The 17,332-nt window shown below is 34.5% G+C and overlaps 2 protein-coding genes across 2 annotated transcripts; both read left to right on the forward strand.

The window, feature by feature from the left end:
- Positions 1–2,242: 2,242 nt before the first annotated feature.
- LOC108228131 (cyclin-L1-1) lies at positions 2,243–10,680 on the forward strand. The gene is made up of 9 exons (XM_017403619.2): positions 2,243–2,545; positions 2,644–2,816; positions 3,321–3,402; positions 3,495–3,635; positions 3,756–3,925; positions 7,758–8,025; positions 8,202–8,595; positions 10,084–10,119; positions 10,205–10,680. The coding sequence occupies exons 2-9, from the start codon at positions 2,665–2,667 to the stop codon at positions 10,270–10,272; spliced, it is 1,311 nt and encodes a 436-aa protein (XP_017259108.1). The 5' UTR covers positions 2,243–2,545; positions 2,644–2,664; the 3' UTR covers positions 10,273–10,680.
- A 2,506-nt stretch (positions 10,681–13,186) lies between these two features.
- Positions 13,187–17,247, forward strand: LOC108227906 (serine/threonine-protein kinase STY13). Its single transcript, XM_017403298.2, has 3 exons — positions 13,187–13,418; positions 14,096–15,052; positions 16,624–17,247. Exons 2-3 carry the CDS (start codon positions 14,160–14,162, stop codon positions 16,961–16,963), a joined length of 1,233 nt encoding a protein of 410 aa, XP_017258787.1. The 5' UTR covers positions 13,187–13,418; positions 14,096–14,159; the 3' UTR covers positions 16,964–17,247.
- The last annotated feature ends 85 nt before the right edge of the window (positions 17,248–17,332 follow it).

Raw genomic sequence — 17,332 nt, forward strand, 5'->3', positions numbered from 1 at the left:
CTCAAGCACGCACGCGAGTGAGAAGTCATGGCACATAAAATTATAATGTCTTTTGATAAAGGGTCGGATCTAAAATTGAAATCTTAGAAAGATGTCAAGCAAATTTTTGAAAAATGTCATATCTTTTCAAACTTGCTGAGAAAACTTTATAATTTTATGAAATTTAGAAAGATGTGAAAATATAAAAATAAAAAGTAGAGGACACACGTGTCTTTCGTGGCTATTTCTGTATTCGTCTCTATTCTTAATGAAAAAACGGATGATGATGAAATTACAAAAATAACATATATAATAAGATAATCAATATAGTCTTATTTCATGAAAGGAATCTATCTCGCATAGCAAAAGAAGGGAATTATTATAAATAGGTTTTGAAATAATATATATGTGATGCTTAAAAGTATATCATCTAAGAAATTATATTGAAAAAACATAAGAGGGAGCTAAGTCGTGATAGTCCTTCTACAAAAACGAGGTGATTGTATTCGAGGGGAGGGATCGATTTCAATCTTATAATACACTCACTTGTGACTTTATCTTCATATGTTAAGATGCTACACGTTGATTATTTGTATTTATTACTTTCCTAATTATTTGTGTGTTTGGTTAGCATTAACCTATATTTTCCTTGAGTTTAAAATGTTTTAAAATTTTCGTATATTTATGCCACCCCGGTGTGCTTTCTTTTAATACGCCAAGATTCATGTATTTTCTAATTTTCAAAGATCATTAACATATACAATACATAATGAATGCTGATTGAGATCGTGGAGACTAGTTACATATAGCAAATTAATAAAACATGTCTCACAATTTTGATCAAGACATAATCATCTAATCCCGTTATATTATGAAACTCATCATTTTGTATCATAAGATACATTATTTTTTAAATCATCTTCAGACGCATGACGAAATGCGACAAAATCACCGTATTGATTTCTAATTACAAAATATAGTATCTTTGACTGTATAATATTCTGGTTTATTGATTGTTTGGCGGGTTGTTTAATGTCACCTGTAAAAAAAATAGTTGAGAAGTATTGTTTGTAGTATAGAGAAATATTTTAAATTTCAGTATTAATACAATTATTAGATTGTTTTATATACAAATATCATATTATCTTATATTTTTGATAATTCTGGAAATTCTCAAAATAACTAATTAGATCATCAAAAATTTAAAAGCATGCTTATGAGCCCGTATTCCAAAAATAAAATATAATTTAGATTTTTTTATAATATAATTTGGGAGTTTTATACCTACTATTTTCGACTAGATTTATGTGATAATACTTTGCAACATGTTTAATGAATTATATTATTTAATATATTTTCTTTTTTAGGATTATTTAATAATATATTTCAATTCTTTTGGTTCATGGTATTTATTTTCTTTTTTTATAATATTTTCAGCACATTAAATTTCTATGATTTAAATATAAATATGTTAAATGTTCTTCGATTACATGAATTTTATTTAACGAAAAACTAGGGGTGAGCGTCGGGCGGTTTGGACGGTTTGGAGGGTCTAAACCAAACCAAACTGAAATAATCGGTTTTTCAAAATCTCAATCCAAAACCAAACCATAATGGTTTAAAATCCAAACCTAACCAATCCGTTTAAAACGGTTCGGTTCGGTTTGGTTTCGGTTTAAACCGTTTTTTATATGTAAACCAAAGTTAGCAACAAAATTAAATTTTAACTTGAAAAATAAGGAATGAAAAATTTGATTTATATTTTCTATTTAATCATATTTAAAGAGGATACAATAATATATTAGCTTGATAAATAAAAAGAGGCGGAAGAAAATAAAAAAAATGTGATTCGTATACTCTTATAAAAATATAAATAAAAAGAATGGAAACATTATACATACATCAAAATTAACATCATAAAATAGAATAAATGATATGTTTAAAGAAAATCTTTACTAGGATACCTTTCATATGTTTAAAATTTTACATTTTTTTGTAGATTATAATTTTATTTTTAATAATACATTATTAGTACATGTATATTAATGTTTAAATCTACCCATTCGGTTCGGTTCGGTTCGGATTTATCGGTCGGTTTAGAGGTAAAAACCAAAACCAAACCGAAATAATTCGGTTTTTATAATTTGAAACCATAACCAATCCAAACCATTATTAAACCGTTAAATTCGGTTTGGACGGTTTGGATCGGCCGGTTTCCGTCGGTTTAGAAAATTTTTGCTCACCCGTACGAAAAACCATCTTTATCCGACTATGCAGGTGGAAAAGGAACTTATTTTACATGAAAAAATAAGACAGGCAAACAACGCCATACATGATACACCTCTGGGCTCTGGATCGGGAAAAAAACCCCAAAAAACTCCCCCCTCTGTATCAATCTCGTTCTCCAATTTATCTTCCGCCACACAAGCTAAAGCTATAAATAATAAGCGCGTTGCTTTTGCACTGCAGATTTCATTCTTTTTAACTGAGTGGAGCAAGTGAAATTAGGGTTTCGAACTGGTTCTTTAGTCTTGCATTGTGTCCGCTCACTTTTTCTAGGCGTTTTGTAAGTTTTTTCTATTTAATCTAGGGTTTTAAACGTTCTCTGTTATATTTCTGATTCAGTTTTGACGTTTTTTAATGTTCAATTGTTCTATTTTGTAGTGAATTGGTGCTTGTGAAATCATGATCTACACGGCCATAGATACATTCTATTTGTCGGATGAAGAATTGAACAACTCGCCGTCTCGAAAAGACGGGATAGATGAGCCAACTGAAGTTAATCTTAGAATATATGGCTGTGATCTTATTCAGGAGTGTGGTATTTTGTTGAAACTGTATCCTGATTATATTTTGTCTATTGCATCTCGTAGGGGTTGGGGGTTTCGAAACATTAATGTGACACTAGTCAAGTGAAATTGACTTGAAACGAAAATTATTAGGACATTGGTTGGGGTTAGCTGGGCGCATCGGGTGAACTAAGGCATTTTTAAGTGAGATTTAACGTGTTCTCTTTACTTATAGGTAATGTGTAATTAATAAGGATGTTAGTTATCTCTTGTACGATTGTGTTTGGTTGTGTCTTATTTTAAATAAAAACATGTGTAATCTGTGTTCTACTTCTCCATGGCCTAATTAATATATTATGTAGTGTGTCCCATATATCAAATTGGAAATGTGTAAGTTTAGTGTAATGATGTGTTTGTATCGTGTACTAAGCTGTACTAAGTCGGTTACGGTTTTTTTCGGTTTGGTTTTTCGGTTTTTCGGCTCGGTTTCGGTTTTGCGGTTTTTTTTTCTCACCCCTAAATGAAAGGGGATATCCTTAATTCCTTGTATAGACCGCAAGCAGTAATGGCGTCTGGGCAGGTTCTCTTTCATCGTTTCTATTGCAAGAAGTCATTTGCTAAGTTTAATGTGAAGGTTTGTTTTCTTATCTACATGCATCAATGCTTGAAAGGATTTGGAAGAGGCAGTGTTTGTTTTAAGGTATGAACTTGTTTATTTCCTTGCAGAGGCTTGCTGCCAGTTGTGTTTGGGTTGCCTCAAAGCTCGAAGAAAATCCCAGGAAAGCAAGACATGTTATCAATGTTTTCCACCGAATGGAGTGTAGAAGGGAGAACTTACCAATAGAGCATTTGGATTCATTTTCTAAGGTTAGGTGTTGAGATTAGTTTAAAAACATTTAGACTCAGTTCATTTCCTATTTGTGTGTCAAATCTTGAAAAGTATCTTATATGTTTCTTCTAAGAGTTGCATGGCTTTCTTTTTAACAGAAATATGCGGAACTAAAGTTGGATTTGATCAGAACAGAGAGGCATCTCTTAAAAGAGATGGGTTTTGTCTGCCATGTTGAGCATCCCCATAAATTTATATCAAACTACCTTGCTACTCTTGAAACACCCCCAGAATTGAGACAAGAAGCTTGGAATCTTGCAAATGACAGGTAATTGTACTTTAGCATGCTTACTAAACTCAATAGGGCTCATAGGGGAGAACTAGCTAGTCATAGTTTTCACAGAAACGTCTTGAATATCCATTATTACGATGCATTATATTATATCCACTATCTCCATGACTAGTGTTATGCAGTAATGCATGATTATTACATATCAAGCAAAGTAGTAGAGTAGCATCAAGATGACTTCAGTCGTATACATTCATACATGAATGTATTCTGTCAATTCCACCAAAGTTACAATCAGCTTTTTGAGACTGGCTGCCATACCATGAACCATCATAAACTTGCAGTTAATGGAAATATATTACTTTTTTTAGCACGGAGGGCCTATAACATCGAGGTTGTTAATAGGAGGCAATGTTTTTTTCTTTTTGTAATACTATATTACTCCCTCCGCCCCTCTCATTTCTTTACGACTTTTTTACACTGTTTGACACACATTTTAAGGCTCCTATAAAGTATTTTCGTAACTTATTTTTAAAAGTTTCTTCTTCTTCTTCTTTTTTTTTGTATAAAAATATAAACATTGTACTTCTATTTAGAAGGAATAAATTGAAAATAATTTATGAAACTATACTTATAGGAGTCTTAAAATGCGTGTCGAGCCCTCCGCCCCCGGTGTGAACAACCTAGGGGGACGGAAGGAGTAGTAGCTAATGAATTATGATAGAAGTCTGGAAGGAAAGTTCCTAAAAATAACAATCGATTCAATCCTGCAAAGACTGTGTAAGGGCCCTCGAGCGATGGCTAATTGGCATAACGCTATGTTGCATCCATTGTTATCAAGTTGACGACTAGTCGACAAGTCGATTTATAGAAAAAGTCAAGCAACGACTCATTTAGTCTGGCGACTTATTTTCAACATATCAGTGTCTCCCTAATCTTTGTATCATTTCAACTTCACATTATTATATCCTTCATGTCACTACTTTTTGGCTTCAGGCTATGTAATCTTTGTATCATTTTCAACATATAAGTATATCCCTAATCTTTGTATCATTTCAACTTCACAATATTATTTCTTTCCTATCACTACTTTCTGGCTTCAATTTATATGTGAACTAACAATCTGCTACGTCGTATACATCTCACTATTGCTTATTATCTTTTACTTACGATTCAAACTATAAACTGATGTGCATTCAACTATATTTTATATATTAAATCTAGTAAAAATATGTATAAGAATGACTTGTCGACTTTTTACGACTAGTCGGACGACTTGTCGACTAGTCGATTCCAAGGTATCCGGGCGCCGAGGCTCGACTTGGCGCTGTAATAACCTTGGTTGCATCGGCCATAGCTTAAGTGAATAGAGTGAAATAGCAGTTGAGTGGAAAGTCTAGAATAGTTGATTGTGAGTCCTAGAAGTAGCTATGTAATAGTACTGAGCATTATGAAATAGTGAAAAAATGTTATCTCTTTTCCACCAACTATTTCTCACAAAATCCTTTAGCTTTTCTTTCTATATTCCCTCTTCTCGTATCATCACATCATATCTTTTTCTTGATTTTGCTATTTTCGTTTTTACTTCACAATTCCTGTAAGAGATTATAATTAATTCTTGGAACGCTTCTCTGCTGCTGGAGCCTGGAAGAATAAAATAAAAAAAATAATAATTAATGTAGGTGTATATAATAATATGAAAAAATAGAAGATAATTTTCATTCCTCTAATATATACTCCCTCCGTCCCTCTCAATTCTTAACATTGGGGGACGGGGGCGTGGCACGGACTTTAATGCTCCTATAAAGTATAGTTTTATAACTTTTTTTAAAAATTTTATTTTTCCGAATAAAAGTTTGATGTTTAAATTTTTATTCAGAAAAAGAAAATTTTAAAAAAAATTGTAGAACTATGTTTTTTAGACGCATTAAAATGCGTGTCGAGCAGTGAAAAAGAAATGTTAAGAAATGAAAGGGACAAAGGGAGTAGTTATTATGCAGAACCATAGGTTTTCAAATATATGTTCACTAGCACTTCTGATAATATTTGTCCTCTAATCCTTCTCATCAATCAAGATTTCAGCTTAACTGTTGCTAATCTTTGTATCTTAGATAGACAATAACATGGGAGGATATTGGTTGGTTTTGAGTAGTCATATTGTAAGAATATTCTGTGTATATTATTGTTATTTTTTTAGAGTATGGATCATTCGAATTGAGAAAGATAAACTATGTTGACAAGTTTTCATTGAAGTTGGTGCCAGTGTCTTAAAAAGGTTTTTATGGAACTCCTAAATTTACAGTATTGATATTGGCATGCAACTAGGTGACCACTATACTTTTTGTGCTTTTTTAGTTTGTATTAGAGTATCATTCCCACACATTTCATTGTATTTCTCCAAATAAGTGATGCATGACTTGCTTTGCATCAGAAACAACACTGTTAATGAGATTTATTTCGTCCACTTTTTTCACTTTGTTTTAAAATATCTTTAAGGGGCAATGTTTGTGTAGTCTTAGTCATCTAGAAATGTCTAGTCCCGGTGTAGGTAGGATGTGAGAGTATTTAATATTTATGTAATATCTTTAAGGGGCAATGTTTGTGTAGTCTTAGTCATCTAGAATTGTCTAGTCCCGGTGTAGGTAGGATGTGAGAGTATTTAATATTTATGTAATATGTAATTGAACATAAAATAACATTATTCTACAAGTTGAAAGGGACTCGTATGTTTTTTTTTGCCAAAATTTAGAGCGGATTTCATTAACGCTTTAAAAAAGACTTGATCGGGACAAAACCCCAACTGATCATGCAACCAGGTTGAAAAACAAATAAACGAGCTAAATAATTAGCCGCTTTGTTTCCGGATTGTTCAACTAACTGAATACAAATATTTTGAAAATTAAAAATGAAGATAATGGTTCCTTGAGCAATCCAACCTGCATCTCCCCTGAAAACAGTAGCTTCACAATTGACCCTCACAATAATCTCATGGATAATGCAATGTTCTGAGAATTCAGTTGCAAAAACTATTATGAACAAATATATTTTGTGAGAGGTGAGCACATGCGATTTTCACTACCGTTCCAAACGCACCCCAGCTATTTACCTGCCGGACTCCAGCTATAGACCTGCCGAAAGTGTTGTTGATGCGAGATCTCCAGATCTCCCAATACATCGTAAAATTTATTTTCAACACCAACACATCGCACAAAGCGAGACACTCAAACACACAAATAATAACTCAGACAGAAGACAACGGAAAAACCCAAATGAGTTTCCCGAATTTTGTGGAACAAAACTTGATTTTATTAAAGAATAAACAAACAAATAGGATTATTGATATAAAATTAAAAAGAAGAGAATAGGTGTTGTGCGGATGGAGAAGCGGCGGCCAAAGAATTGGGATGGGATGAAAGGAGATAGGGATAGAGATGGGTAGAAGAGGTGGAGAAGGAGATGAAGGCGGCTAGGGTTAGAGGAAGATAGAGCGGCCGACTCTCATAAGAGAGAGAATTCTTTTTCGGTCAACCAGTGAATTTTATTTTTTTCAAGATTTAATTTTGCAATATCTTAAGATTTTAAAAGATTCTTATAAGGCCTGGTTGAATACCCTCACTATTTGATGCGTCACTTAAAACCCCTTACTCCTGTTGCAGTAGAAACTAGAAACTGAAAGGGACTCGTATAATTTTGGTAAGTTTTGAAATGTAAAGAATTGGATGGGCATCCCAAAAAAGAAACTATAAAGAAATGGTTGAGACGGAGGGAGTAATGAAGTAGGGGAAGTAATCATCAAGGTAGTTTCAAGTTGTTTTTTTGCTTTGTTAGTCTAACCGATATGTAACATTCACCCTTGTTCTGATTTAAGCAGTTTGCGAACAACTCTCTGTGTTCGATTCAAAAGTGAGGTTGTAGCTTGCGGGGTTGTATATGCTGCTGCCCGGAGATTTCAAGTACCCCTGCCTGAGAATCCTCCATGGTGGAAAGCTTTTGATGCAGATAAGTCTGGGATAGATGAAGTTTGTAGAGTGCTGGCTCACTTGTACAGCCTACCTAAGGCAAAGTATATCCCAGTGTGCAAGGAAGGAGGCTCATTTTCTACCACAAGTAAATCATGGGATCCTCAGCCAATGTTAAAGGTAAATCTACCAGACTACCACTCCTCGTATTTGTGGTTTCTGTTTAATTTGACTTACGAATTTTCTTTTTCATATGGGGTATGATATACTTGTTAATTCATTTTGCAAATCGAAAAATCAACCAACTGGACTTATTTTTAAATTGTGTTTAACTTCTACGTTTCGTATATATATAGGAAGATACTTTGAGTGGCCCACCAACAAAGGATGATCCTAAAACAGCTACAACTGTTATGATCAGTTCTGGTGGGTCAAAGGAGTCACTTGGGAAAGCAGCTGCTGGTAAATTGAAGGAGTCAAAGAAGAACGCGGACATTTCCCAAACCGCACCTCTTGTAGAAGACGAGGCCAAGGAAGAACAAATGCCACGAAAACCAAGATCTGAACATAAATTGGGGGCAGAAGGGGAAAGGATCAAGGAGAGGGAGAGAGAGAAAGACCGAGTCAAGGTTCGAGACCGGGAAAGAGGGAGGGACTCTGACAGAGAGCGGGAGCGGGAGGATGGTGAACGTGATAGAGAGAAAATTAAGGACAGAACCCACCGCTCAAAGGAGAAAGGTAGAGATTCAGGTCAGTTGAGATCCTAACACACTAATAATTTCAGTAGTCAAAATGCAGTTATAATCTGAAGAGAAAAGGGCCTAGGGCAAACTTGTAGAAAATTGTCTGCAATATACAAGATATGACTTTGTTGGTTTCTAATTTTGAAAAGTTCAATCATGTGCATTGCAAATTACTTAATAAATAGTGATGCTTCCAGAGATTATGAAATTTTATATTAATTTTGTTCCTCTGCACAGTGTATTGCAAATTTGCATGTAATCATGCACATTTACTTATGTCATGAATCATCATACATGTGTCGTTGATTATATAAATTGGTCACATAGTTCTAGTTCGGCTGTACATGTATAGGCCCCTCATGTTTTGTTCAAAAATCTCTCTTGCCCCTCATCTTTCCAGTAGACCTATTACACCTCTGTTCTTTTGCACAAGACCTATTATACTCCTCTAGCTATTATGTCATAACACTTAAATCCTTCTTCAATATTATTAATTTTATGCTAGGAGTAAGTTCTGTAATTGTTTCTTACAAATATTTTATATACATGACACTAATATTATTAAGATTAAATTATATTACATTCCATTTTACAGAAGTATAAAGTAATTTCATGAATTATAATTTAATAATAATTTCCTAATTTTTAATATTTATAATAGAATTACAATAATGTACATGGTTTGTGAAGTACTTACAATAGGAAATATATTTGTATTAATTTGTGGCTTGTTTGTTAATAAAAGCATATGTCTCAGTATGAAGTTGAAACTTTTTACAGAAAAACAATTGTAAAGGGTATGAATATTATACAGGGATAAATTGAGGGGCTTGATAGGTCAATGCTAGAGCTGTAATTCGAGTCGGGCGGCTCGAAAGCTTTCCCGGCTCGAACTCATTTAAGTGGGCTCTGCTCGACTCGACTCGTCAAACGAGCCGAGTTCGGGCAAAGGTTTCGGCTCGTTTAATCAAACAAGCCGGCTCGACTCGACTCGTGAAATCAAACGAGCCGAGTTCGAATAGAGGTTTGGGCTCGATTAAGTGTAAAATTATACGAGCTGGCTCGCTCGACTCGTTAAAACCGACTCGTTTAGCTAAACGAGCCAGCTCGACTCGACTCGTGAAATTAATCGAGTCGAGTTCGGGCAAAAATTTAGGCTCGATTAGTTAACCGAGCCGGCTCGGCTCGACTCGATTAAACTTGGCTCGAATTAGGCTCGGCTCGAAACTAGCCCGGTTCGGCTCGAATTACAACCCTAGTCAATGCCAAAGTCCGGGGCATTATAAACTTTTGGACCAACTTTAAAGGGTCTATACATGTATTCAGCAGCTCTTGTTCTGATACGCCAACTCTCTAATCTTTTATTTTTTTGGCTAATTTTAATTATATGTGCAAGGGTTAACCATACCCTGGCTCTAGTCCTGGACCCTGGTTGATATAAGTATCGTTTAATTTGTATCTTACGCTGTGATTCTTCTCTCCTCTGTTTGTGCAGGACATTCAGGTATGCCAAAGCATCATTCGTCTCGAGGTATGTGATGTTTTCTTTTAGTATTTCCATGCACACCTTTTTGTTGGCAAGTGGTATGCAACACAACTTTGTCTTATAATTGCAGATCGTGACCATCATAGCTCGTATTCCTCGAGAGAGAAAGATCGCCATAGGCATCATTCTTATGGTTAAAGGTAACCATGCTAGAGAGCTCTGCCCCCAGATGTCTGAAAAGCATTACCGGTAGATAGGCGATATCCATTTTGACCAGCAAGAAACAATGCCATGAATATATATTTCGAGTGAGATTAAATTGCAAAGTTGGTTAAAATGTCCTTTACTGATCTATATGGTAATCATGGAAAGTCCTTGGTACAAAGTCTGAATTCTGAAATTATGATGTATACGATGTTCTGAAAAAGAGATATGAAAGTCTGATCATTTTCATCAGTACTGGTTTGCTGGACTGTTCTAATATGTTGGAATTAGCACAAGTAATCATTTAAGGGAGTTTTAAGGGTTTCTATACTTTCCCTCAAGGGGTTTAAATGTTGGTAAATCTGTTCATTTGTAGTAAATATCAGTGAATTTTGTATTGTACTTGTTTCTGATTTTTTAGAGGAAAGAAAGATTGTCTGGCAAAATAACAGCACCACTGAATCACTGATGGAATTAACAACTTTTAGAAAATAAAATCGCAATAATCAAGCGTGCAAGTGCTCTCGGTCTCTTACTCTTTTCCGTGGCGGTGTTTAACGTTGACAACATATAATGTCCACTTTTTCCCTACTGTTCTGGTTCATACAGAACTGGATTAGATAATTTTGAGCATTATTATGTTCGTATTTGTTAGAATCTGTCTACTAAAAGTAATTACTATAAGATTTAAGATGCATAACTCGGTAAATTTCGGGGTTACAGACTTGCAGCATAGTTATTTGGACTAGTTCTTTGCATTTTGGTCATGTCTATAGGGTGAACTTTTTGCAACCGGTCATGCTTTGTTTAAAAAAATCGTAATATCCGCATAATAAATTTATTTTCTATAAATTTAAATTTATAAGATTACAATTCATGACATTAGATTTCAAACAGTTTTTGTTACATGACATTATAATTTTTCAGTTAAAAAATGATTGAAATATTGAGTTTTTTAGGAGGAAAGCGGTTAGAAAAATAAGTAAAGTAGTTTCATTTTCATTTATATTTATGTTTTCGAAATTTTAATAAAGAATTTTAATTTTATTAATTGCAACTTACTATTTCTCACTTAGTTATTAACAGATAGTGAGTAGGCAAATATATTATATCATTTTATTTAACAACGCCTACCACTTATCACTTGTCTGCAAATTTCAGATTCTAAGTAGGTAATAATATTATTTGAGTTTATTACCCGTATCATTTTATTTAACAACACTTACCACTTATCAAATTTCAGATTTTAAGTAGGTAATAATATTATCTCGGTTTATTAACCGACACTTACCACTTGTCACTGACCAACTGATATTAGAGTCTTAATTTGTACTTATAACTTGCATGTAAACAGAAATATCATGACGTGTATGCTAAATTTATGCTCTCTTCTTGTTGTTAGACAACATAATTTCAAATTTCGAACAAGTAACAATATTATCTCATTTTATTAACCGACATTTACCACTTGTCATTGATCAACATATATCAGTCTTATTTCACACAATAACTTCTATGTAAACAAAATTATCATCACGTGTGTTAAACTTATACTCACTTCTTGCTACCACATATTTCTTGACATTTTATTATTAATATTATATTAATATCTGCAATAATATATGTAATAACTAATATCTACTGAGAGATAACTGATACTGACTAACTGTTGAGGAGATCAAGAACATTATTATGTGTTTTTATTCTACGCAACGCATAGTCGCATACTATCAGCTCATAGACTATCCGATATCTGCCACCAGAACACCAACTAGTGACCTGATCACCAACTAGCAACTACCACAACGCATAGTCGCATACTATCAGCTCATAGACTACTCAATATCTGCCACCAGAACATCAACTAGCGACCTGATCACCAACCAGCAACTACCACAGATCACATACTCTCTCGTATCTAATATTTATGATCAGATCACATGATTCTTATATTATTATATATCTAATATCTATCATCGAACCATCTCATATCTAACACCTGTATGTTGCATCTTCCAACATCAACTACCGGATCACAAACTACCGGATCACAGATCGCAGATGATCTCATATATCGAATCTGCGACCTGATCAAAAGATGCTAATATTATCATGTACTTAATATCTACCATCAAAACATCTTATATCTAACAACAGTTTTCTTATAACAGGACTATAATATAATATCACTAGTCCCATCTTAGCCCGAGTGTCAAATTATCATAAATATTGTCTTAATTTTAAATAATCTTTTCTAAAACTATTTATTTTAAATAGCATGTCAATTTAAAAGTCTTATCTGATTTTTCTCGCACCAAGCTATGAAAACATCAGTAAAAAATCATAATTAGCCTTTCATGAAAATATGTGTTCCAAACAAAGCAAATGTTATATACTCATACTTCTACATATACTATAACTAGACCATGACACTTGATCAAGCATAACTATACTAGCCTAGAACTAATAATTTAAACGTGAATAATTAGTACATTTTCAGCCACACAGTCCAACCACGTTTCTAGTGTGAGACTCTTTAATAGAACACACAAAACTCATAAAGTAATAAAATAATAATAATGTAATAATACAATAATCCTCCCCTTAATTATCACTTTTTTCACAGAGGTGCTGCTCCCCCATGAGCGTCCCTTTCTTCTTACCCTACATCTTTTCATACCCGGCCCCACATTTTCAGCTAAATTACATTCCAACGGGTCCCACCTCGAAACTCCCCCTCCCACTACACATCACCTCCCCGTCACACCTGCTTCATCATTACCCATCCAACGGCCCCCGCCAAACCAAAAACCCCCAACGGCTGAGATCCATCCACGTGGACAGACCCACAGTGAACGTCACCGCACAGGATCATTACTCTAGTGAAAAAGAAATGTAAGACGAAGACTAGTTATTCATTTATCGTTGTTGGTGTGTGTATGTGCGTGTTTATTTCTTTCTTCGTCTTCTCTCTCAAACTCTGTGTGTATATATATTCTATACATACAAACACAAATACTTATATGTATAACGCGGTGAGTTGAGTTGAGTCGAGTAGTCGTGTTGATTTACTGAGTCGATCTGTCCGAGTTTGGTGTTCAATTAATTGTAATTGACCGGGTCAAGGCGTCTCGATCAAGGTACTTTTCAGCTTTATCCATTGATTTTACTCTCGGATCATTTGTTTTTGAGATTAATACGTGTTTGACTAGCGATTTTAGTTGAGATTTTATGCTTTTTGTGCTTCAATTAGTGAGATTGTTGTTGAAGTTGCTGCCTTCGTGTTTTAATTGCTTGTTTTATGTGGAAATGGGGTGTTATTTGGATGGTTGTTTAAAGGTTTGGTTTTTTATTGTTTTTGGGATGATTTGTTAGGGTTTATGTCGAAGAAATGAATTTGGATTGTTGGAGAAAGTGTGGGTGATGTCAATTAGGGTTTTGTGGATGTGGTTGTTGGATTGTTTTGTATGTTTGTTGTTGTGGTAGTCGGAGATGGTTTAGATGTATGTTGCGGTTTTTATCTGTATGCGGAGCATATTTACTTGGTGAATTTGTTTTAGATTTTTAGCAAGATTGTCTTTTCCGTGATTTTAAGTGATAAGAATTTTATTAATCATAATTCTATTGTTGGTTGCGGTTTTTATTGGTAAGCTGAAGTGTGGTATTAATATAGAATAATTTTTAATGAGATATCTTTGAATGAAGTTTAATTGTTATGGAAGCGTTGTAAAAATATATAATATTTATTTGGGGTTTGTGACGGATATTAATGTCAGTGTTGATTCATAACTTAATTTTCGTTGTGTGATTTTGTTAGGTTGAAGCGGATTCTGATGCAGAATTGAGTCAGCGCTGAAAGATATAGTTCTGTGGTAGAGAAGATGTTGGAGGGTACAAAGTTTACTGGAATTATAGACCTGAATAGCCACCATGAATATGATATTTCACAAGTCTTTTATCGGAAGCTTGGCGAAGGCTCAAACATGTCAATTGATAGTCTTGGGAGCTTGCAATTGAGCAATGGCGGAGGTTCAGTTGCCATGTCTGTTGATAATAGCAGTGTTGGTTCCAATGATTCCCACACTCGCATCCTAAATCACCAGGGACTTAAACGTGTCAACAATAACTACTCTGTTGCCCATAGTGCTAATCGTGGAAAGGTCTCTAGCCTTAGTGATGATGCACTAGCTCAGGCTCTGATGGACAATCGTTTCCCATCACAGGGCCTTCAGAATTTCGATGAGTGGACCATCGATCTCAGGAAGCTTAACATGGGTCCAGCTTTTGCACAGGGTGCCTTTGGGAAACTATATAAAGGTACTTACAATGGCGTGGATGTGGCCATCAAGCTTTTGGAGAGGCCAGAAAATGACCTGGAAAGGGCTCAATTGATGGAGCAACAGTTTCAGCAGGAGGTAATGATGTTGGCAACTTTAAAACATCCAAACATAGTTCGGTTTGTTGGCGGGTGTCGCAAACCCATGGTCTGGTGCATCGTCACAGAATATGCAAAGGGTGGCTCAGTTCGACAGTTCTTGGCAAAGAGACAAAATCGAGCAGTGCCTTTAAAACTTGCTGTAAAGCAGGCATTGGATGTTGCGAGAGGGATGGAATACGTTCATGCACTTGGTTACATACACAGGGACTTGAAATCTGACAACTTATTGATATCTGCTGACAAGTCGATCAAAATTGCAGATTTCGGTGTTGCTAGAATTGAAGTGCAGACTGAAGGAATGACTCCAGAGACAGGAACCTATCGCTGGATGGCTCCGTAAGCATCTGGATTCTTTATATCTCTATATTTATATATCTAATCTTTATTCTGGTGCTATTACTCTTTTGCACTTTACAACACTGTTAATCTTGAGTAGTTGTTATTTATGCTCTTGTAGGATATCAACATTTGAGTCATTTGACTGATTTGAGTCTTGATTAGCTTTCTCACTGGAAACTTTATTTTAAAATATATTTCAAGAAGATAATAATTGGAAATTCAGATACAATACTAATTGTTTGGGCAAATTTGTTATATGGTATTGCTTGATCTTAAGTTAGTGTTAGCAGCTGAATTGATGGTTTCCTTTGGGACCCTAGAGTTTTTTTTTATAATCTTCGCTTAACTATGCTTGGAATTGAAATGCTAAGAAAAGATAGCTAGTGATCTTTGACTGGCTTTATATGCCTCATTTTTTTGGAATCACATTTGAGGAGTAACTTTTGGCATTCACACAATTTGAGCAAAATTATCAATTAGTCTATGTTTGCTCCTAAGTGATAACTCGTTTTTGTTAAGCTGTATTTGCTATTAGTTAAACTGAAATATAAGTATTGAGCGGAACAAGGATCGGGCCCTAAACAAAGCTAATGGGCTTCCAACCCTGATATGTGTGTTATACAGATTGATATTATATTATGTTTGAAAGTTTAATATGTCTAGTTCATTTAAGCCTTTTGTCTGACAATATTTATGTCAACATGCTTTTGTCTTCTAAAATAAATCTACTATCCATCATTCATTTATTGTGTTTATTTCCTGTTCTCCACTGGTGATCTAAAACTTTCATTAATACGAGACCTTCATACTATAATGTGCATATGTCAGTAACATAACATATATGTTGTTTAAAGTTATCACATGTCCTCACACTACATTGTTATACTAGTATACTACCTTTAAGGGGTTTGTTGTTTAGTCTTCCAATGTTAACAAGAACTTAATGTTGATTATCAGGTAGGTAGATATATGTTATTTACCTCAGGATTCAGTAATCTAGACAGAGTATTTGTATTCTTATATCAATTTCTTTCTCTTGAAGTGTTTTTGGTTGTTTGGTTAAGGTTGAGGTAACCTTTCCCTGTTTTGGTGTTATACTTGCAGTTGGCTTTTAATGGTTGTCTATATTATTTTTCTTCATGTTTTAAACTCTAGCACCCTGATGCTAACTTTTCTTTTTATCGTGGAAATTACCTATTTTTACCTATTTTAGCTTAGGAGAATAGAATAGCTGACTGTTTATTATGGTTAGTTAATATATAACGTGTCTTAAATGTTTACTAAATACTAACATATAATGTGATTATCCTCTCTTTTCTTTCCGTTGAAAAGCATATTGAAATAAAGTATTTATATGTTACCTGGCATATTATTTTTTAATCTCTGAATCTGATGTGCATGTTCATTTGTGATTGCTCTCCACTTTGGGTTATTTATATTAATAGCAGCCATATTGTGTCGTGGGATGGTTAAATGCAGTTCTAATATACTTAAATTATTAAATGCAGTTCTAATATACTCCCTTAAATTGTTATATGCATTTCTAATATACTTCCTTAAATTATTAGGGAAATGATCCAGCACAGGCAGTACACCCATAAGGTTGATGTTTATAGCTTTGGGATTGTCCTGTGGGAACTTATTACAGGAATGCTACCATTTCAGAACATGACCGCGGTACAGGCAGCATTTGCAGTTGTCAACAAAGGTGTTCGTCCAAATCTTCCAAATGACTGCCTCCCCGTCCTTGGTGAGATCATGACTCGATGCTGGGACAGTAACCCTGATGTCCGGCCACCATTCACCGAGATTGTCAGAATGCTAGAGCATGCTGAGACTGAGATCATGACAACTGTTCGGAAGGCCCGATTCAGGTGCTGCATGAGCCAGCCAATGACTACTGACTGATGCAGTAAAAAGAAGGAACTTACAGCTCTTAAGAAAGAAAGAGTAAACAATTTGAAAAGCAAAAAAGTTGGTTAAAAACAGGAAGCTGAAAGAGGTGACTTTATGTCAGTCTTGTGTATCTATCAGGGTTAATTTCTTTCTTTAAGATAGAGAAGAGAAAGAAAGTTCGTGATAAGAACTGCTTAATTTGTGGTTTTCATTTTTATGGATTTATGTTGCTGAATCAGTTGTAGTTATAGGAGAGATTTGATGTGTATTTTATATAAAGCTTTTTCTTTCTACTATTTTTCCTTGTTTCATAGTTTTCGCGTACATCGGTTGTTTCACCATTAGCAGGATGTCGAGATATATTTATTTGGATTCGTATAG

The sequence above is a fragment of the Daucus carota genome, chromosome 6 (genome assembly GCF_001625215.2).
Source record: "Daucus carota subsp. sativus chromosome 6, DH1 v3.0, whole genome shotgun sequence".
Lineage (NCBI taxonomy): Eukaryota > Viridiplantae > Streptophyta > Magnoliopsida > Apiales > Apiaceae > Daucus > Daucus carota.

What these genes read in the sequence shown, in the direction of transcription:
- LOC108228131 (XM_017403619.2), top strand. Translation starts at nt 2,665, where the DNA reads ATGATCTACACGGCCATAGATACATTCTATTTGTCGGATGAAGAATTG. An exon ending in TGTGGTATTTTGTTGAAACT is followed by an intron (nt 2,817 to 3,320) that starts GTATCCTGATTA and finishes TTCCTTGTATAG; the next exon opens with ACCGCAAGCAGTAATGGCGT. An exon ending in AAAGCATCATTCGTCTCGAG is followed by an intron (nt 10,120 to 10,204) that starts GTATGTGATGTT and finishes TTATAATTGCAG; the next exon opens with ATCGTGACCATCATAGCTCG.
- LOC108227906 (XM_017403298.2), top strand. Translation starts at nt 14,160, where the DNA reads ATGTTGGAGGGTACAAAGTTTACTGGAATTATAGACCTGAATAGCCAC. An exon ending in ACCTATCGCTGGATGGCTCC is followed by an intron (nt 15,053 to 16,623) that starts GTAAGCATCTGG and finishes TTAAATTATTAG; the next exon opens with GGAAATGATCCAGCACAGGC.